Below are 22364 nucleotides of genomic sequence, written 5' to 3'. Positions count from 1 at the left end.
CTGGAGAACACGGGCTGGCTTGGACTTCAGGCTGGGTGGGTTTCTCATCGATTAATTCCGTTTCATCTTCTTTTTCCTGGCTCTCCTTACCTACATCTACACTCTGAGTTGGGGCCTCCTTGAGCTCAGCTACTTTCTGGTTGGAGAGTTCCTTGTTTAACTTAGACTCAGTTTGTGGGTCTTCAGACACATCCACTGAGTGGTTTTCATCTTGATTCACTGGGTCTTCACTACACTTTGGAGGACTTGAGGTCACTGTACTCACTTGCTCCCCAACATTAGTTCCCCCTGCCTCTTCCACACTCTCTGTGGGGCTTCCACCTTGCCCCCTGGGGTCTGTATCACTTGCCCCTTCACCTGGTGTCTGCAAAGACAGAGACTCCTGACAGGGTGTCGCGATAACGTCTTGTTTCTCTGCAGAATCTTCCTTCTTGTTGCTACCTCGGTGTGGCTCTGCCACGGGCTCTGGGCCTTCACTGCCTAAATCACTCAGGCCTTGGGGCTCCTCAGGGGACATGCCAGTCCCACCACCGGCCTCACTGGTCACATCTGCTAGTGGGCCCGGGGGTGGGGCCTTGCCTTGGGAGGTCTCCTGGCCCTCAGAATTCTCACCAGGATGGACTCCCTCTCTGTCCGAACAGTCCTTCACTCTCTCCTCTTGGTGCGGCTCTTGCTCAGAATCCGGTAAGATCCCTCCTTTTCCCACCTTCGCCACACTGTCATTTCTCACCTCCACTTCACGGGCTCGGCCTAGAAGACCATGGAGAAAATGGAAGGGGCCACATGACGTGGTGATCACATGGCATCTAGCAAACATCCTAGTTCCCACCTGAACCCATGCCTAAGGGGAAAGAATCACCCGGAGCCACAGGAAACAGAAGCTTTTGCCAGTTCTGTGCGGCAGAGCAGTGGTGCACTAGCGGATTACATCAGCAAAGGCCACCACCACCGCCCAGAGGCAAGAAAGACCACCGGCACCGCCAAGGCAAGAGCGTGGCCTCTGGCGCCATCTAGCGTACACGGATTGTTTTGAAAAGGTGAAAAGTTAAGTTTCAAGGAATAACAGAGCGTTTCAGATCAAGCAGCAAAACCATCCATCATGCTGAGGTCTCAGAATGGACAGAGACTTGGGGTCCCCATTCTCATCTTGAGGGGTACATAGTAACTGCTCATGCTTCCTCAGCTGTCCAACGGCAACCCAGTGATCACAAAGCCCTCCAGGGGCTTCAAAGTGGCTTTTAAAAGAGACAATACAGTTCCCATTAAGAAACTCAGCCTCAAGGACAACATTTTGAAATAGTACGTGTGACGTGAAAAGAATTCCACCTGTCTCTACCCAATTGAAGTCTGCCTTCCTGAGACAGCAGCTCGAACCTGCGCCCTAAACAGATTTACTCTATCCAGTTGGGACGGGAAAAAATTCCAGCAGGTGACAAATGCTTAAGATTAATATGACCACTCAATGAAACCATTAACGGTTCATCAATTAAAGAACCTATTTCTGCTTTGGAATAAACTGTTACATTGTGGGGTTTCCTAACAACTATAACTCTATCAAATACCACCCTACTGAAATTCACGTTAGGTAATTTTATAGCTTCATGGATTCCACAGGCGATGTATCTTCCCCAGGGAAGATGGGGAAACATTAGAAAGTCTATTTAAGAGTTAGTTTTACTTAATTTGAAATCAGTCCCTTTAAAAATTAACTTTGAGAATGTCTACTAGTAGCTGTCTTACAATATACTTCTGATATCAATGGAATAAATTAATATATGCATAAAAACATAAATTAAAAATAAAATATGCATTGGCACCGTCCCCATCTTTTTTACAGGTCAGGATTACGTGATCTAAAAACATTTGGAAATTCTTCCAAGGCATATTTCTGGTTCTTTAAGCATTTCACCAATAGTTGTCATAGGTTTATGAAAATGGACATTTGAATAAGAACAGCGGGGTCAAATCCCTAGCTGCTGAGATACAAAAGTAGGGTGGAAATGAATCACTTGATCTTCTTTCAGCAATCGTGACACTATGAAAAGCCACGTTTCTTTACTTGTCATAAAGATACTTCAGTGCCTCTCTGGACCTCACATCTTGACAAATGGGACCTATCAGCTACTACATTTCCATGAATAGAAAGAAGTAGGATGAAACTATCAAAGTGTAAATCAGAGTTGTGGGGGCTTACTCCAGCCTTACTTTAAAAAGTTGAACGCAGCTGGGAGCCAGAGCAAGTGGCATCTAACTAACTTGTGGCTGCAAATAAAAGTTGGACACCAGAAACGAAAGGCTGGTCCCAGACACCAGGACAGATACTCCTCAAAGGCACATTCATCAGGGAGCCTTTCCAGAGAACTCAACGGGTGTAAACAATTTCTGCAGTCTGGTGGATTCCCAACTGACATCCTTCTAAGAGCATCATGTTAAGAACCCAGTGGGGATGCCATCTCTGACAGAGAGGCAGGTATTCTCTGCGTCTCCTCTGTAACAGCCTCACCTGCACTCATCACAGTCCCCGCTGAGTGCTCCCTGACCCCCTCAGACCAGCACCATGAAAGAGTCGGCTCCTCTCAGGCCGCAACCCACCGTGCCAGGCAGTGCCCACTTCAGCGCATGTGCTCTGGACACCTCTCAAACAGAAGACGCTAAAAAGGCCACACGTGGCACCTCACCGAGGCAAGCCATGTAGTTTACTGTCAAACACGTCACTTAGGTTTGACACTGCCTTCCCTGAGTTCTCACTGAGCAGCTGTGAGAAGCGACAGAAATGTGGACGTTAAGTCATCGGTGGTGAGCACAGGAGGGGTGCATGCCATACCACACCGGGCGAAGTGACAGACAGATGGCATGCTGTGTGACTGTTAGCCTACCGGCGGTGATGACTGATTCTAACGATGCATGAGGGGAGCCGGGTGGGTAGACCCAAAGGACGCAAACACTTACCGAGTGGCTGGTCTCCTGTCAACTTGAGGGCACCAAGTTCTTCTTCTGTCATGTTGGTGGGACGCTGGTGGCTGACATTATTAAACGTGCTGGATGTCTCTCCATTGGCAGCTGTGTCTGAGTTTAGGATGATTCCATGTTTCTGAGAACAAAAACAGGCTTGTCGTAATATTCACCGAGTGAAGCTGCGCTGAACTAGTGTAAGGGTTAGAGCAATGATAATAGTTGTTGTGCATGAGGAGTTGGTTCCGAATCATGGATGGACGGATGGATGGGGTACCATGGCGTTGGTTCCGACTCATAGCGAGCCTGCATAGTGTTTCTGAGGCTGTAAATTTTACAGTAGTAGAAAGCCTCATCTTTCTCCCAAAGAGTGGCTGGTGGGTCTGAACAGCTGACCTTGAGGTTAGCAGTCCAATGCTTAATCCTGGTTCCATTCTTATAAAAGAGAGAATGGGTTAATGACAGAAATACATGTGTGTCCTGAGAGGAATGAACAGCACGGCATTCAAGCAAGGGTTACGATGGTGGGCAGAGCGTAGGGGATAGAGAGAGGGCCAATGCTTAAGACCCCAAGGACCCTACTCTCCACTACTGACCCCTCCCTCCTTCCTCCCCTGCACACAGCTGTCTCCTAAGTGTTTGCAGGAGCCCCCAGCACCAAGCCCTGGGCTGCAGCAGCGTCCTTAAGCAAGTGCAGGCTCTCCTGAGGCACGAGCCTTAATCTCAGCCTGGACCCTAAGTGTTTACAGCTCTGACTCTGAGCACAGCGGACTGAGACATATCCGTGGGTTCCTCCAGAGGGTCCCAGGGTTATACCTTTGCTTGTCACTGCCTCCTCAGGGCTCTGGGGACCCACACTAAGCTCTGGCCTCCAGTGCTGCCTGCTGGCTTCTCATTGTGACCCCTTGGGATGGCCAAGAGAAAACTGGGAACTTTCTACCTCCTACACTCCGGTGTGTCTTAAAGTTCAATTAGCTTGGGCATCGCCAGGACGCACATATACTACTTACCTGAGACCCTGCTGAGCTAGAGAAATCTTTGAATTTGAGATTGATTAAAAAACAAACAAAAAAACACACTCCACATTTTAGTAACACCCTGGAGAATTTACCAATGAATTTAGATGGCATAAAAATAAAAAAATAAAATATCCCAGAACTCCTGGTTGCCTTCAGTGTCTGTAAACATCAGAGGCCACGCGTGGGCAAGCAGAGCCTGCTGAGCCCTTCCTTTCATTCTCAGCTGAGCTAAGGTTCGAATCAGGTGACAGAACAATGACCAACAACAGAGACAGAATGAACTGCCAACACACAACACATGCGTATCCGTTCTGGAAAATATCAGGATTCGCGGCTGACCCCTGGATGGTTTGTTCCCAACTGTCCTTGGGTCCATACCTTCAGTTTGTCTTTCAGCACGACTACTTCGTCTCTAAGATCATCCCGTTCACTCCTTATGGAATCAAAGAACTCTTTCTGCCTTTCTAAGGCCTGAGCGTGCAGCAAAGAAAAAGAAGAGTTGCACAGGTGAATGGGGTGACTTAGGAAGCAGGGATAAAGAGCCAGGCTCTTACAGGGTACAGCACTCAGAGTTTACCATGTTAGAAACACCATGCTTAGAAATCCGAACCAAACACGAAGCAGTTTTTAGTTCATGCAAACCAAGACACGCTACAGTTCATGCTCCCGGAGAGATTTCAACATTCTTAAGCACGTGACCAGAGTGTCAAGCTCAAGGTCACTGTTTTACCTGCGCCATTCCTAGCTTAGCCTGCGGTTTCATAGCTTAGGCTACTTAGAGAATAAACAGAAGTATAGACCACAGAACAGAAATATTTAGGACCCCCTGCCCCGCCCCCTAGTAACAACTGTTCTAGAAATTGATGTAGATGCGGTTACGTTGATTTTTGTCTTTTGTTGTCACGGATACAGAGTGGTGCAAAAGCAGCCACACACACACACACACACACACACGTCCTAAATGTCAATGAGCACATCAAGGTGGACACTGGGAGCCGCTTTAGAGTAGGGTGTCTGGGCAATGTGTTCACATGGCCACTGTCTTTCCCCAGAAGCGGTGCCTGTTTTCTGGGAGTTACTGGTGATGAGGCATTGTCTGAGTATTTGTGGACTTCCTTTCTTCTCCCCGGTCCCTGGCTAAATGCAGGTGGGTTTCCCATCTCTCAGGGAGAGGGGTCATCAGATAAGTGGTCTTCCCAGCAGAGATTTCAAGGTGGACACAAGTGGGACATTGCACTTGTCAGACCCTCTCTGAGAGTGAAGTTATACCGGGCAGGGAGCTCTAGCAAGTTCGGAACCTTAGCCCCTCAGCGCTACAGCCGAGTACATTCCTCACTCTAGAACTCTCAAACCCGCTCACAACACAGCTGGGTAGAACTGGGCCTGGGCTGGCAAAATGCCAATCTTTCTGTTTAAAGTCATACTGAGCTCGTCCTAATGTGGGTGGGATGCTGTTTCCCCCGTAATTTTGTGCACCATTAGTGTGTGGGGGGTGGAGGGAGGGGGGTGTTGCATGCATACACACACACACATACAATAAAGCTTTCTGCAAACCCAACGCTCCGAGGGAAGGAGGTTTGCTAAGCAGACCATCCAACTGTGGAGATTTTCAAAGACGTGAGAGTCCTACCCCTATCTTTTTGTCTTTCCACTCTACAGTTTCCTGAAGGTCAGAAATCTCCCTGATACAATTCGCCTGTTTCTGCTGTAGCTGTCGGATTTCCTGGGGAGCAGGAACAGAGAGAGAAAGAAAGCAAAGAAAGGGTTAAACAGGAAGGAAAAGCTGTGTGCTCTGCGGGGGGTGGGGGGCACACTCCAGTCTGGAATTCACTGTGGGCATTTTAGAATCCCTCCCCTCCCTGGCTGGGAAGAAGCAACCTGCTTAGGCGAATTTGTACCCAGACCGAGGAACCAGTGGACGTGTTGACTAAGGTAAATAAAAACAGAAGCAGCCTTCTGCATTCCTGTCCAATGGTTGCTACAACAAACCACCACAAACGAAATGGCTTACGACAATCCAGGGATACAGGATTTTAAGGAGCTTCCCTTGACCGCCAGTCAGATTCTGCACTGTTACCAATGGCAGGTTCATGGCAAGCCCGTGTCCACGCGGTCTCTCGGTGCCATGTTTCCAACAGCGTGTGTGCGTTAAACTCATTCTCACAAGTTTAAACTTTCTCATTGTGCTATTGCACACTTAACAGACTACCAGCTAGTGTCAACATAACGTCTCAGTGCCTTGGGAAACAAGCCACCACACATCGGTGTGATACGCTGACTAGAGACAGTCACTTTAATTCGGTGGTCTGGAAGAGCACTCACAACATGCTCGAGATCTGCCTGGACATCTGCATTTGCTCATCAGCCTGTGGGTTAGATGTCTGCCTGTGGGCAGCAAGGCTGTTGCCTAGTGCAGCTTCCAGAGCCCACTGACATTCTTTCTCGAAGCCCAAGACTCCATCACTCCAGCCTCTGCTAGCACAGCCCCACCTCCCACTTCTGCCTTTGACCTTCCAGCCCCGGGCCCACTCAGGTCATCTAGAATATTCTCCTCGAATTAACACCCTGAATCTAATCACATCGGCAAAACCACAGTTTCTGGGGGCGAGGACGTGGACACCTGGGGGGGCCCATTATTCTGTTTCCCATGCCTCCCCTAGACAGATATGAAAATGACCAAATGGAGATCTGCCAAGGAGAAGAACAGTCTTAAGAGAGACACGGAGAACTGGGCCCAAACTCCATTTTTGAGAAAACGGTTAACTTTAGTAATGAACCAACAAAATACTCAAAATCCAAAGACGACAAGAAGACCAGGGAAATGCTACCTACTTCAAGCATTTCTTCTCGTTGCTTCAGGGCCTCCTTCACCTCAGCGAACTGAAACTGCAGGACGCTGTGGGCATGTTTCTCCCTTTCAAATTCCTGTGAAGGAGGAAAATCAGCATTCAAGCGTCAGTGGGAGTGCACCTTTAAGAGACTCCTAAAAGCTGTCCAACTACAAACACAGCCTTGATGTAACTGCCAAAACGACAGCTGTGGTTCCCCCAGAAAGTAAACGACTATAATTTTATTAAATTCTTGATATTTGGGACAATTTCTGTCCTGTGCTAGCAAATCAGAGAATAAAAAAGTAGAGGACATAGATGAACAGGGACCTTCACCCAGCTAGTCATGGTCTAGCCACAAACATGCTGGTGGTTTATAGGCTACTTCTTCATGGTGATGTCTCTACGTGTCATTGGAAACATGAGCTTTCTCCTAGGAAAACGACCTCTACTTTACTTGCTGAAATTCCGCACATTATTATTTCCAACCACTCAGCAAAGAATGTGGTGTTTTTCCTCTCAGATGTTTGTACTTCCTGGACCAGTGGAGAACTACAGGTGTGTGCATATACTTGTGTGTATACAGTGTGCATGTGTGCATACACACGTGCATATATGCGCATGCATGCATACACATGGGGTCCTGGTGGGGCGCTGTGGGATAAACCACCGGATCTTAATGGTAGTGTGAACCACAAGGTTAGTGGTTCAAACTCACCAGCCATTCCTCGGAAACCCTATACAGGGTCGCTAAGAGTTGGAACTACTTTGATGGCATTGAACAATAACAAGAAGTAAATACACACGTGTGTGTATATACAAACACGTGTATGTATGCATGCCTGTCTTATGTACATGCATGTACACATTCACACGTGCGTATGTAGATGAGTGTAAATGTGTGAGCATACACATTCTTCTGTGCACGTGTCTGTGTGTATATACATGTTTGGAGGAGCTTCAAAAGTTCATAGAGAAATGGAAAGAAAAGATGGAATTTTGATCCCACCTTTTGATGCCTTGCACCCATGTGAGCACACACAGAGAGCGGGCTTTGCCACACTCGGCAGACACTGTGTCTGATATATGGAGGCGGCATGGCAGCTCTGTGCCCAGCAAGAACAGAGCCGCCAGTTTCCAGGAGCCTGTGCACCCTGCGTATCTCTGCGTCCGTTTCAGTTGTTGCTACAATATTTCAGACATTCTCATCAAGCCACTGCATACGTCCTCGACTAGTGTGCTGTGACCCACCATCTGTCCATGCAGCGGGAAACCAAAACACTCTTGTGACCCCTGCTGTACTGCTGTGGTCTGCACTGAGGCCCACCTGCATGTGTCCCTGGGGCTGTCAGTCTTTATAAGGAGCCCAGCACGTCATGGCCAAGAGCTCCACGGTTACCCAATAGTTTGGTGGTTCAATCCCACCTGGTGTCCACCTGGGAGCAAGGCTGGGGCCTGTCTCCATAAATGTGTCAGCCTGGGACACTCCACCCCCGCCCCAACAACACTGTTCTTCATCAGCCTGCAGCTTACTTTGTTTTTCTCTTCATACTGCCGCCTGGATTCAGCCAGCTCTTCCTCCAGCTCCAGCAACGTGTCCTTGAGGGCGTCCACCTGGTACATGAAGTTGGTCTTCTCATTGTCCAGCTGGGCATTGGATACCATCGCCTTCTTGTACTTCTCTTCAACCTCCACTAGCGAGTCCTGCCATAATCAAGGCACAGCTGTGAAATGGCAGTGAGCCCAACCTTAGTCCAGTATTCTTTCAAAACATTGAGAGAAAACCCTCTGCTTTAAATTCAGACTAGTTCTCAGAACAAATGAATTAAATAACAAACGCATGACAATTTCAAATGCCTAGGAACAAAAATAAGGAGACTGAGTTAGACTCAGCCCTAAATTCAGACTTCATTTCTTTGAGTAAATGAATCAGAATAAGACAGACATGCAGTTTCAGTTTAACTGTTCCCAGTGGAGTCCTGGTGTGGTGCTGGAAGACGGCACTGGACTGCTAACAGAAAGATTGGCAGTTCAAACCCACCAGCCACTTCTCAGAAACCCTACAGGGGTCCACTTGATGATGATGAACTAACTGTACCCTGGGGGCTCAATGGCGAAGCATCTGGCTGGGCAGTGCCGTGAAAAACTCAGGATGGCTCTTCTGGTCATAGTCATTGCGACCTTCACCAAATGACTAAACCTACTATACCACCAGGGCCTCAAATGACTGGGTGGGACTACGGTAATAAGAGGTGCTTGTGGCCCACCAAGAGGATTGGACAGCTTGCTGATCATGTAAATTAGGTACTCCACACCCTTGTGGGATGAGACCAAGAAATTAGGTGTACGGAACCCTAGTGTGGGGATTGGGCAGTTTTGACATCCCTCTAGGTGGTGGAGGTGGTGGTGGTAGTGGAGGTGGTGGAGGTGGTGGTGGTATGCCGTGGAGTTGGTTCTGACTCATAGTGGACACCCTGTAGAGCAGTTCAGTTGTGTCCTATAGGATTGCTGCAAGTTACAGTGGACTCAATCCTAGGAACGAAAACAAAGTGTGCTTGTTAGACCAAGGACACACAGAACAGAAAGGGCTCTGGTCCCACCAGCAGAACAGTCGCTGCCTCTAAACACAGATGCTCCATTGCAGCCAATACAAACAGCAGGACACGACCTTGGAGCCAGAGAAGCTTCCGTGTTTCAGTTGTTGAACAGGTTTCTGAGATAATCTCTTAAATTATCTACTCAGCGCCTGGGACAGAGCCCGCGAGGGTTGCTAATAAAACTCAACACTTGCCAAAAGCAACTGATGATCACCCTGATTTTGGTGTACAAGCCAGGAAAATATTAAATGGCAATTTCAGATTCTTGGTCTATGCTGACTCACAGCGACCGCACCCACAACAGATGGAACCACTGCCGCGCCATGTTATGTTTGAGGCCAATGTTGCTGGCACCGTGTCAATTCATATCATTGAGGGTCTTGCCTGTTCTGTTAACCCTCCACTTTACCAAGCGTGATGTCCTTCTCCGGGGAGTGGTCCCGCCAGACAACATGTCTAAAAGAAAGAGAGACAAAGTCTCGCTAGCTTCGATTCTAAGGAGCATCTAGCTGTACCTCCTTCAACACAGGTTTGCTGTTTCTTCTGGCAGTCTGTGGCATATTCGATACTCTTCATCGATATCATGATTTCAAGGCATCAGTTCTCTTGTTGCAGTCTTCCTTATACACTGTCTACCTTTCCCAGGCATATGGACCAGGTGCTCCTTAATCCTCAAAGTGACATCTTTGCTTCTGAACAAACACTGTAAAGGTCTTCTGCAGCAGGTTGACCCAGTGCACTTTGTCCTTTGCATACTTCTTGACCCAAAAAGGAGCTAGACAAAGCACATAGGTCTCACTAGATACGTCCTGGAAAAACCAACGCCATTCCTTTGGAAGGACATCCCAGAGCGAGGCCAGAACGGTTCAGGGTGACGCCATCACCTGGCGTAGCACTTGGTGTTAGACCCCGAACACGAACCAGGTGGGCACTCCAGGAGAACAGAGCAGTGGATTCAGCAGGTGCAAATACTCCAACGCGAGAGAGAGACATGAGCCCTTCTTGGCCAAGCGTATTGTGTGTTACAGGAGGCTCCACGCGGGTCACCCTGTACTCCCAAATGAAGGGACAACTTTAGGGGGGACCAGTGGTTCCTGGGCTGGTCCAGCGGTTCATATTCTACATGAATCAAGCCACCAGAGTCTCAATGTTTCCCCTGCTGGTGCAACCATTATACAGTCAGCCTTCACTATGATGTGGGCAATTTCAACCCACCTAATTGGAGTCCTCTGGTAGCGTAGTGGTTACAAATCAGGCTGCTATCCTCAGCATCAGCAATTCGAAACTAAAAGCTGCTCCGTGGGAGAAAGATGAGCCTTTCTGTCCCCATAAGGATTTACAGCCTCGGAAACCCTGTACAGGGTCACTATGAGTCGGAACCGGCTCCACAGTGCTTAACAACAACTGGAGTCCTGGTGTGGTGTTGTGGGTTAATGTGCTGGACTGCAAAGTCATTTGAACCACAAGGTTGGTGGTTCAAGCTCACCAGCTGCTCCTTGGAAACCCTATACAAGGTTGCTATGGGTTGGAATCGACTGGACTGCACTTAACAACAACAACAATTGGAGTCCTAAGGAGCTCTGGTAACATAGTGGTTACGAATCAGATTGTTAATCTCAAGGTCAGCAGTTTGAAACTCCCAGCCCTTCCTCAGGAGAAAGATAAGGCTTTCTGCTCCCATAGAGATTTAAAGCCTCGAAAACCCTATGCAGGGTCACTATGAGTAGGAACTGACTTGACAGCAACAACTGGGGTCCTGATGTGGTCTGTAGGATAAACACGGGTCTGCTGATTACAAGGTCAGTGACTCCAACCCAGCTGCTGCTCCCTGGGAAATGCAGGGTCACTATGAATCACAGCACTCAACAACAGTGGTTCCATGTGCTCCTGGGGTGGCGCTGTACGGTCAGGTCAGCACTGTCCTGCGAGCCACAAAGTTGGCACTGCAAAGCCACCAGCTGCTCCCTGGGAACCTACACAGGGCCGCTAGGAGCTGGAATCCACTCGATGGCATTTAACAACAACAGTGGTTCCACGGGAGCCTAGGAAACGATGGACACTTCAACTCTGTCAGCACGTCTACGCTGAGCGCACCATGAGGCAGAACCGACTTGATGGCACCACCACGGAGGAGACAGACATGACAAAGGCCAATCAGTCACATGATTCGTGTCACCCTCTCTCTGGTGCCCATGTGATTGTGAATTCAGACTGTTTTCCACATACTTTCTAGGAGCTTCAAGGAACAAAGAGATCCATCAGCAACTGCTGGATGGCTGATGGGCTAGAAGCTCCCTCGTGGAGACCCCGAAAGAAGACATGTAGGCCACATCCTCACCTTGTCTTCAAGGAACCTGGTAACCACATTTCCCAACTGATAATGATGTCACCATTTCACATTCTAAAGGTGGCTCGCACACACTCAGATAAATCCAAGAGGATACACACAGGGACAGTGGATCATTTGCAAGTTTCAAAAGCATGCTGTGTTGGGACCCGTGAGAAATAAGCGGAGTAGAACACTGCTTATACATAACTACTGTGGAAAGGGAGGAAACCTAAACCCCTTCTTTCAGGGTCTGCTATGTTTTGGGGGGTGGGGGAAGCAAATGAGAGCAGGCTTTTACGATAGGATGGGGTAGTAGGGTGAGTACTGAGCATGCCGCTGGGATATTTATTAGTAACATTCTCTACTGAGGAGGCACAGTTAAGTCTTGGTTCAAAACTGTACTTAACCAAGTGGTTCACACGAAGGCCAGCACTGCTGCCAACTTGATGACCACCATCCAGAGTGTCTTCAGCATGCAGCATGCACTGTGAGACTCTCCCTTAGGAATTTTTTTCCCTTTGAGTTAAGTTGGGTTAATATTACAAGCCCACACTTGTTGTCTACTGGTACCTTCATGTCTTTTAGTCCCTGAAAATATTTTCCTTCTACATCCTGAATCTGGTCCTTTAATTCATTGAGCTCCTGGGAGAAACGGCAAAAAAGAGGCGGATGATGTCCAAAGTCATGGAGAAAGAGAGGCGATTCCTTTTTTAGAGAAGAAGTTCTTTTCAGATTTTGTGTTCTTCTCACAGGTTTTCATTTGGGCAGTGTGAGTACTGATTTTTCTTTTAAGTGTTTGTCGAATGAAAACCAAGTAAATTTTTATACCACAAAGTCCTGGTGTGGCACCGTGGGATAAATACTAGAGAACGAGGTCGGTTTGAACTACAAGGTCAGTGGTTCAAACTCACCAACTGCTTCTCAGAAATCCTATACAGGGTCACTGTAAGTTGAAAGTGACTCAATGGTACTTAATAACAATAACAAAGATGAAAATTTAGGTGGATGTCTGGATGGTGCAAGCGGTTTGTAAACTGCTCACGAACCTATTCAGCAGTGCCGTGGAAGAAAGACCTGGCAGTCAGCATCCATAAAGCACGGCAGTCATGAAAACCCTGTGGATCCGTTCTACTCTGTGATGCACAGGGACCCCAAGAGGCAGAATTGACAGTGGGTTTGGTTTAGATTTTGCATCTCATTTTTGCACACTTTTTAAAAAAAAAACAGGCATAATTAAATAAAAAAAAGAGCTAAAGTGAATAGAGAGAAATAGTGTTAACTGATGGTACATGGAGGGGATTATAATCATTGTAATGAAAAAGGTGTATGAATTGTTGAATGTAAAACTGATGATCTGCCCTGTAAATGTTCATTCAATCCACAATAAAAACCTTAAAAAAAACAAAACCCAACAGACACAATAACTTTGGAAAATGCAAGTTCTTTTGCTCCTATTTAATGATTCTTTCAGGCAGTCTGAGTTCCTACTCTGCTAGACAAGAGGAGAAGTTGGGGATGAAAATCAGCAAAGCCTTGTCCTTGCATTGATATGAGCGCCAACTCTGTCCTCTGATTCGTCCATCACTGAATCCCTGTCGCCCCTGCCTGTGCCTGGGGTAAGCGCCTCTCAGTAGATACTCGCTGAGCATATGAACAGCAAATGGCACTCACCACCCGAGGCCACAGACACACTGTGATTGCAGCAAACTCCGCTTCAATGGAACGATGGCAGGACCAGAGCCGCGGGACCTGCTGGAGCTATGGACACCTAAGGAAGAGCCTCGGGTGTGCTCTGCTTTCTGAGCCCAAACATTTATGCAGCTGGGAGGCATCTTGCAGGTGGCTCTGCCCAACCATCTCTACCTTCTCTGCAAATGACCATGAGGTGTGTGGACATCACCAGGGGCAGCGTGGAACCTACTCTTCCATACATCCAGCTGATGTATAGAAGTCCCTCCCGATGGCCCTGGCTCAGCCCCAGAGGACACAGCGTTCAAGAAACATAAGCTTATTCCTCTCTGAGCTTCTCTGTTGGGTGTAATGGCCCCAAGTGACTTTTAACCAACAGTGGTATACTTCCTTCTCCAACCCTAAGTGTCACCCTATGCTGAGGGCCAGTCCCTGGCTGATACACATAGTGCATCTGCTTGGGTGCTCACCAAAAGGCACCCAGAAGCACCTCAGAATAAATGCCTGGCTATCTACTGCCGCAAAAATCCACCCCTGAAGACCCTGTGGAGCACAGTTTGACTTGGATGCACATGGAGCACCGTGAGTTGGGGCTGACAGGTTTAATTATTAGCCACACTGACCCCTGTAAGTTCTTCCCTCTACCTTCTATACAATACAAAGTTACAAAGTTCCGTGACCTTCTGAAAGATAAATTGGGTTACTCTTAGGGGCCTGGTTCACCTTCCACCTGCCTGGTCTGCTCTTTTTAGGATGCAACATCCCCCTCCCACCCCCCCCTCCCCAGTTACTTTATCAAGTGGAGTTATGTTTCTACGTGTGTTGCCAAACAGAAGCCTGGGCCAAAGAGGCAGCAGAGGATAATACAGATGTGCTAGTGAGCAGAAAACCACCAAGGAGGCGGATGGCAGTGTCCTGTGGTCTCCTAAAGCTGTTTCACAAACATAAAGGCACAGAGGGAGAGATACTGGAAGCCAGGGTGGTGTGGGAACAGGAAGCAAACCAATGCCCAGAACATTCCAGAACCCGTAGACTGAGTGTCTATGCATACTCAGGACCCACACATGACTGCCTACATCAACACAATGTGTTCTCCACAGGTAGGACCAGAGAGGGCACAGGAACAGAGTGTGCCTTGGCGGGGTGGGGCAGGTCAGGACCGGCTTCCTGCAGGCAGTGGGGGCTGCACTCAACTTGGTGGTCCTCACCACCGTGTTTATGGGTGTGAGCAGAAGGACATTCAAGACCCAGAATGTTAGGAATGAAATCTGTTTCAGATTTGGAGACAGGCTTTCAGGCAAGATTCTTGGGAGTCCTAAGGAAGTGAAGAGGTCCTTACCTTGATTTCCCTCATGGACGCCTCGGTGTCAATGGAGACGGAAGTGTCCCCACTCCCTCTTCGGGAGGACGTTCCACCCAGAGATGCCAGGGTGGCTGCGGACAAGCTGGGCATGTTACGAGACCCCTAGAATAGTTGTGGGGATCAAAACACAATTTCAGACAATATCAAAATGATAGACATGGTTCAGATGATAGTATATCTCTGCTTTAACTTCAGTTCCAAATGGGAAAATCCTCATTGGGCTGTTGTTAGGTGCCCTCGAGTTGGTTCTGACTCAGAGAGACCTTATGCACAACAGAGCAAAACTCTGCACCAACCTCACAATCATTACTAAGCTTAAGCCCACTGCTGCTGCCACTGTACCAATCCATCTTGTTAGAGGTCTCCTTTTTCATTGACCCTCCACTTTACTTAGCATGATGTCCTTCTCCAGGGACTGTCTAATGCTAATACAAAGAGATCTGTTTTGAGGGCCCACGTGGAAGCTTCAGGATTTGTCTGGGTGGCTCTCAGGCTCCATGGTTGGACCATCCTGAAGACGTTCCTGATCTGCGGGGTTTTACATCCATATTGGAGGGGACTCCCAGGGTGCTCTGGACAGAAGGGCACCAGTTTGGTGAGCCACTGACTGGTCCGATGTTCACACTGGTGGCCATTTTTGCTAAACACTGAGCAACACTGTCTCTTGTCAGTTCCATCTCTAAACACTGGGACCTCCCAGATTTACAAACAACCTCATAATAAATCTTCCAGCAATAACTTACCTTCTCAGCAAAGTCTTTTTCTGGTCTCTCTTCAACCTACAGAGGAAAATGGACAGATATTAGATAGTTAAACACACTCAAGGGAAGCTGGACTCGGGAGTAAAATGATTATAAGCACCTCCGTATTTTTAAAAAGGACGTTGCAGTGTTTCCTATATGCATCTGTCTGGTGGGCAGGTGGGCTTACTTGTCTGGGTCTCAAACATTCGTGATTCTCACAAGAGCAGACATAGGTCCATATATAATAAATACACATGGATTGCAGACAGACACACAACTCATATGGGACTGAACTACACAGGTGGACTTTGTGGATTTCTTCCAGTTCTGAGTGTAGGTCTCAGCCAAGGCGAGGAATCCACAAACCATTCTAAAGGTGTAGTTGGTGTGTGTAAAGTGACTTTCTGATGAGCACGTCACATTCACCACACCAGACAATCTGGGGCTGTCAGGTGGCCCGAGTGTCCTATCTTTTCATCTCTGGACAGCTCTGGAGAGCCTTGGGCTGACATTCTGAGTTGTACCGACGATTTTAGCATTTATCATGGGATGTTTCAATCTCAAATAACTATGAAAACCTCACCTGCCTGATCCTCAGTTACCCGTGGGGGGGATTTAATTTAACTCTCCTGGACCCAAAGCCCTGGTTCCCTAGATGAGAATGCTAGCTTGCTGAGCAAACGTTATCAATATGAAAACATGGGAGGTAATTAACTACTGAGGAGATTCAATTTCAAGTTGCCAAGTTGCCGCTGGTAAGTTGGCTGCTCTCCAGCTCCTAAATTTACCCGGTGTGTTTTCTGACTGTTCTTCAGGGTCACATATATAGGATGTGTGAACACACCTAGTCCCAGAAACCCACATGTTCACATACGAATATCTGTGCTCCTAAATGAAGGTCTCCGCCCTGTTTAGTTTGAGTATTTCTTGTAGAAAGCTGAGGAAGAATACACATCAGTGCCCTGCGTGCGGGTTTTGAGGTGGGTTGGTGGGGGAGGGGTGTGTTTGATTGGTCTTTGAACAGACGCCTTTGTTCTGTGGGCTTTCACGTGTGACCACAAACATAGGTCACTTTTGTAATTTGGAAAAGTAAAATGTACAATCAGGAATAAGGGAAGAAAACAAACCCTCAAGTCAGTTTGCTCTTTTTCTAACAGAAGTCTTTGCTGTGAAGTTTGTAACAGACTCCAAATGATGTAGTTCAGGGTGTGTTAGGTCATGCCGAGAAAAACGAAGCTCTAAATGAAAGTTGGAGCAAATCTGTTATGACTGCTAGCCCCAATCCCTTCTGCACATAGGAAGGCAATACCAGTTTGAGTGTTTTACTAATTTGTTGTTGTTGTTATGTGCCGTGGAGTCGGTCCCGACTCATAGCGACCCTGTACAGGGTTTGCAAGGCTGTAAATCTTTACGGGAGCAGAAAGCCTCATCTTTCTCCCGCGGAACATCTGGTAGTTTCAAACTGCTGACCTTGTGGTTCACAGCCCGATTGGTAACCACTAAGCTACCAGAGCTCCTTGTTTTCCTAATTAGATGGGCACAATGCATTTGCTTCCCTAAAGGAGGAGACAAAGCAGGCAGGAGGGGACGAGGCAGCATTCTCCACCAGGGGGCGCCGTGCGTGTGATCTGAGCGCTGTGTGGCCCTGCAGCGCCCACCTTGGACAGCATCTAAGGAGCCCAGGTGGTGTGGTGGGGGAAGCACTGTGCTGCCAACTTTAAGGTTGGTGGTTAGAATTCACCAGTCACTCCTTAGGAGAAAGATGAGGCAATCTGTGCCTTTGAAGACTGATTTTTGTTGGTTCTGACTCATAGCGACCCCATATAGGGTCTAGTCAGGACTAGTCTTGGAAACACTAAACTTGGAAACAGTTCCACTCCGTTCCATTGGGTTACGGTGAGCCCAGTCCACTGGACAGCACTGGGGTTTGGTTTAGGGGTTTAAAGGTGGAAGGACCCCTTCTTCCCACTGAAGCTCAGGAGGGTTACGTGGCTGGCCAGACTCAGTTAGGAGTAAGGGCCTGAGATTTGAACTCCTCTCCCGGGGAAGCCCAGCTACACCAGATTTGTTTGGCCGCTGGCCCCGGCCATCTGTCTCCCTGCTGCGGGGAGGCCAGTACCGAGTTCCTGTGATGATTCTGACGAGTCTCTATCAGCTTCCTCCCAATCAACAAGCCCAAATACGTCAAGTAACGCTTTCTGTGTGCAGCACATCATCACCCTGGGACTGAGGAAGTGGAAACAGTCCAGAGTGAGTGTTGAATCCTGAGCTTTGGGATGGAGAGAAGAACTAAGCTGTGTCTTCAGCGCTTTCTGCAGACCTTGGGGATGAGCAACTTCTGGGAGCCCTTCTGCCCTGGATGTCCTCACAGGCCCAGCTGCTCTGGGGCAGCCACAGACCTGAGTCCTGCACCTGCCAAAGAGGTCTCTGCAGTCCTAACAAGCACACATCGGAGGTGCTTCAGGGTCACCAAGCAACAGGAGTGTGCCCAGAGTCGGGGAACAGGTCCCCACACAGCACACACACACACACACACACACACACACACACACACACACACACACACACTCTTACACAGCCTACCAGTGTAAGAGGGGCAACCGACTCCAGAAGAAAGAGAAACATCCAACTGCCATGTCAGTGATGGACTGAAAGACCCCAAACCAAATCCATCGTGTGGAGTCGATTCTGCCCGACAACGCCCCCTACAGGACAGAGCAGAACAGCCCCATAGCGTTTCTATGACTAAACCTTTCTGGAAGCAGACTGCCTATCTTTCTCTCTTGGAGAGGCAGGTGGATGCAAACTGCTTAACCCATAGAACTCTGTCTTGATAGCCCAGCTCGGTCAACTTTCTGAGAGCTTCCACTGGGAACTCAGTGTAGACGAGTGTAAACACATGCACGTGTCTAAGTCTTTTCAGTTATAAATGCAGATCATTAAAAAACAGGGAAGACATTGTAATGAAACAAACTGTATGATTTGTTGAGTGCCAAACTGATGATCTGCCCTGTAAACTTTCACTCAGTTCACAATAAAAACTTGGGATGAGCTGTGGAGTGGGAGAAGGCTGGCTCTTCTCTGCAGTTCTGGCTTCTGCATCTGCTCAATCTTCTGAGAAGAACCAGAGTTGTAACAGCACTCACCCACCGACATACCATTCTGAAACTTCCTGGGTCCAATTACAGGTAACATGTCAAACCAAACACAAAAATTCAATCCTTCATATTTTTTAAATCATAAAAAACTCCACAAACACACAGACAAAACAACACATCGTGCAGGGGCACACCCCCCATGCCCCACACAGTTTCCCTTCTCCCATGGAGCCTCCCTCCTCTGGCTTGGTTACAAGTTTCGGTCCTGGCCCTTTAGGGATTTAGCAATGCAATCCTAAGAACATTGCTGAAGGGTCCAACAGGCAGACCTCGGAGACATTGCTGGTTCAATTCGAGACCACCAGAATCAAGTGAGGATCGCAGTGGAGTGTATAAGCACAAGCATGTTCTGGTTCCCCCCATACAGAAGAGTGATGTCACTATTGTGTGATGTCACTATTGAGTCATCGGTGAAGTGCACGAGGAAAGTGCAAAACACATGGGGCTGACCAGCAAGAGGCAGACTCAAGGTGAGCACATGCCGCTGGACAAACAGCACCAAGAGAACTGCTCAGTTCAGTGGCCCTGAACTCTCAATGTGTAAAAAAAAAAAAGGAAAAATGCAGTCTCGGCGACCTGCAATGAAACGAGGTATGCCTGCATTTCAAATCTTTCCCAATTCCACTCATGCAGACATGAACTAAGACATAGGGACCCCTTCTGGCTTCATTCTAGATGCAGGTTTTAGAGGGAGGTGGGTACTGTGAACAAACAGAGAAGGAGAGGGTATGATGAAGGGAAAGGAGCAGAGAAAAGGGAGCCAAGGGTCCGAGACAGAGACGAGGCACAGACTCACCACGGGGCTGGCGCGGGCCGAGCTGGCCCGAGAGGAGGCTCGAGAGCTGGAGTTGAAGTAGCCGCTGTATTCTGAGGGCTGTCCACACAGCCCACCGCAGCCCCGGACACAGACAGAAACAGAGGAACAGAGTCAGCAAAGGTGTGAGGACAGCGGGCATACCTGGCAGAAGGTGTTGTTAGTGTGCGGTTAGCCGCTCGCATTGTGGGATAAAGAGGGTTAGTGTTAGATACCAGGAGTGCCCCTTAGAACCACATGTCTAAATACATGCCCACCGAGGATAAAGATAATGACCGGAGCAGCACAAGAACATGGGATTCTCAGTTGATAAAAAGAAAATAGTACAAAACTCCCTTTCAACTTGGTGTGGCATCACACCTAGGTGATATACAGAAAATGACTCGACAGGCATGAAGAAAACTGTTTTTGAGATAAACTTGGGAGCTATTTCCAGGGCAGACACTGAAGAATCGGGTGAGGAACTGGACTTTTTAGTAATGGACAGTTTTGCTTCTCTGCTATTTTAACAAGTAGAAACAAACGGGTTCACGGTTAACACAAAACTGTATTAAAACATTTTTTTTTTCCTTGTCGTGAAAATATATACACCAAACATTTGCCACCACAACTTCCAAATTATGTTTTCTTCAAATGTGCAAGATTACTTTCTATATAGTTCTCCATACATTTTTTTTGTGTGTATGCCTACATGTTCTTCTATGTAGGTATGTAGGTATGTATGTGTCTATCCACAGGTTGGTCTGTCCACCCACCCACCCACCCATTCATCCATCCATCCATTCACTCACTCATCTCTCTATCCAACTAACCACCCACCCACCCACCCATCTATCCATCCACTCACTCATCTCTCTATCCAACTTACCACCCACCCACCCATCCATCCATCTACTCACTCATCTCTCTATCCAACTAACCACCCACCCACCCATCCATCCAGACTCTCTCTTTGGCCAAGGAAAACACCAGCAACTCATGTATCTGGAAGCGATGGTCTGTTAGTTTTGACTTATATACATATTTGTTCTTGTCTCTTGTTATATGTTCATGTTACTGAAAACAACAACGACTCTATTTTCCTCTTGAGCAGGGTGTGGGGTGGAGGGGGGCAGTACCCTTGACCAGAACCACAGTACAGAGAAGACGCTGACCCTTTATGAGGACTACCTTCCAAGAGAGACTTGCACAGCCCCCCAGGGGCACTGCCCAGCGGGTGAACCCCATCCGTGACGAAGGCCTCCTGATTTCAGTCTCCCTGGATGGTTGTATGTGCCTACCAGGATTCCTGGCCCCAAACGTAATCTATGGACACTGTCCCCAAAGCAGATCCCAAGCATCTCAGGGCACTCTCAACTCTCTCCCAGGCTGGATCTATTCCCACCAGAATGTAACCTTCCCAAGGACAGACTCTGAATCTACATCCTGCCAAAGCCCCTAAGCCAGATGGTTCCTGCCGCACTTGAGAAAAACCGGATGAGTTAATGGTCGGGTCCAATGTTAATCTCTAAACAGCCACAAGTGGTGCCACTCAAAAGCAGATGTTTTGTGGGGCCGTGGTCAAGGCGAGCAGGTCCTCTAAGCCCAACCTATCTGTCCTCATTCCTTTAATGGGGAGCTACAGGTAACAGACACCCCACCTGCCAGGCTCCAGGACTACATAGAGCTTTACAAGATTCCCGTCTCCCCAGTCTAGGTTGTTCATATGAGAGTAAAACACCTAACGTCAGCCATCTCAGGAGGGAGGCCTTTTCCTTGGTTTACAGACACGAGACAGGATCCCACACCTCAGGAAGGGATTCAGATCTCAACTGCACCCTCCTCTCCTCCTGACTCTCCTGGGGAACTAAGCAGTAAAGGTAAGGAGGGTGGCAGCAGAGATGTTTTCCTTCTGTGGAAAACCCCACCGTGGAGACAATCCTAGAGTATTCTGTCACTCACACCCAGTTTGCACAGCTGAGACAGCAAGAGCTACTGTGGGCAGAGCTCACCTCCACTCAAGTCCCCTGACTCCAGAGCCAAAGGTACTCAGGGGCCCAGTGCCCTTAGCAGAAGAGCCTCCAGTCCAAAGGATTCCTGGGAGGGGTCTCATCTCAGTTCAATGTGGCTGAGCGCCTTTCGGGTAGAAGAGAACCTTCTCGGAGGACTTCAAGGCAGGGACAAGCTGTCCCATCCCAGGGCATCCATGCTCCAGACTCCACTAAAGCTTTCCCGCCTGGACAGTCCCTCTGAAGCTGGCAACATGGATGTACCAGCTGCACAGCAGAGACTCAGCCCGGGAGGCTGAATGGAGGGCTCGGCCCAGCTCCACCTCAAGTAGATGTTTAAGGAGACACACATCTGGCCCCCACTAACCACCTATTGTCACTGTCCACTGCTGTTGATCTGCTCACAACTCCTGCTACAGAGACGAACATGTAGAACAGAGTAGAGCTGCCCCGTTGGGCTTTCTGGGATTTACAGGAGCAGGCTGCAAGGTCTTTGCTTTCATGGAGCTCTGGGTGGGTTCGAACCACCAGCCTTTTTCCATTAGCAGCCAATCACAAATCTCTTGTGGCATGAGGGTTATCTGTTTGTTGAGTCGGTTCCGACTCACATTGTGAGAAATTCTCAAAAGGGTCCATCTTCAGGAGTAAGGGTGCACGAGCTTGCTAGATCAGATGTAGGTTGTTGATTCCTACCCAGGGCTGTGTGAGCAGGATGAACTGGGGATAGTGGGGAAGGAAACCTGTTCTAGGACTAGGAACTTTAAGAATACAGTCACTAAGACCCTAGGCACCATTCGGGCTAGACTGTAGAACTGCAGGAGGGGCTTTTTCGAGACAGGGGCATGAAAATATTTGCAGGCCGGCCTTGCAGCGTATCTGCCCAT

The 22364-nt window shown here is 48.3% G+C and overlaps 1 protein-coding gene across 2 annotated transcripts in view; it reads right to left on the bottom strand.

The window, feature by feature from the left end:
* The window catches only part of LRRFIP1 (leucine rich repeat (in FLII) interacting protein 1), a 156031-nt gene that overhangs the window by 16525 nt on the left and 117142 nt on the right, over positions 1–22364 (bottom strand). The window contains exons 11-19 of one of the 2 annotated variants that reach the window (XM_006866780.1): positions 19475–19552; positions 15521–15556; positions 14754–14879; positions 12296–12367; positions 8333–8503; positions 6804–6896; positions 5602–5694; positions 4350–4442; positions 2950–3091 (exon numbers count right to left, since the gene is read on the bottom strand). In XM_006866780.1, coding sequence (XP_006866842.1) covers positions 2950–3091; positions 4350–4442; positions 5602–5694; positions 6804–6896; positions 8333–8503; positions 12296–12367; positions 14754–14879; positions 15521–15556; positions 19475–19552 — 904 coding nt within the window. The remainder of the gene's footprint in view (positions 1–2949; positions 3092–4349; positions 4443–5601; positions 5695–6803; positions 6897–8332; positions 8504–12295; positions 12368–14753; positions 14880–15520; positions 15557–19474; positions 19553–22364) is intronic. The other variant, XM_006866781.1, reaches the window with a different exon arrangement.

The sequence above is a fragment of the Chrysochloris asiatica genome, unplaced genomic scaffold, assembly GCF_000296735.1.
Source record: "Chrysochloris asiatica unplaced genomic scaffold, ChrAsi1.0 scaffold00096, whole genome shotgun sequence".
NCBI lineage: Eukaryota > Metazoa > Chordata > Mammalia > Afrosoricida > Chrysochloridae > Chrysochloris > Chrysochloris asiatica.
The sequence above is the reverse complement of the archived record's forward strand: the minus strand, read 5'-3'. Positions and strand labels throughout refer to the sequence as shown.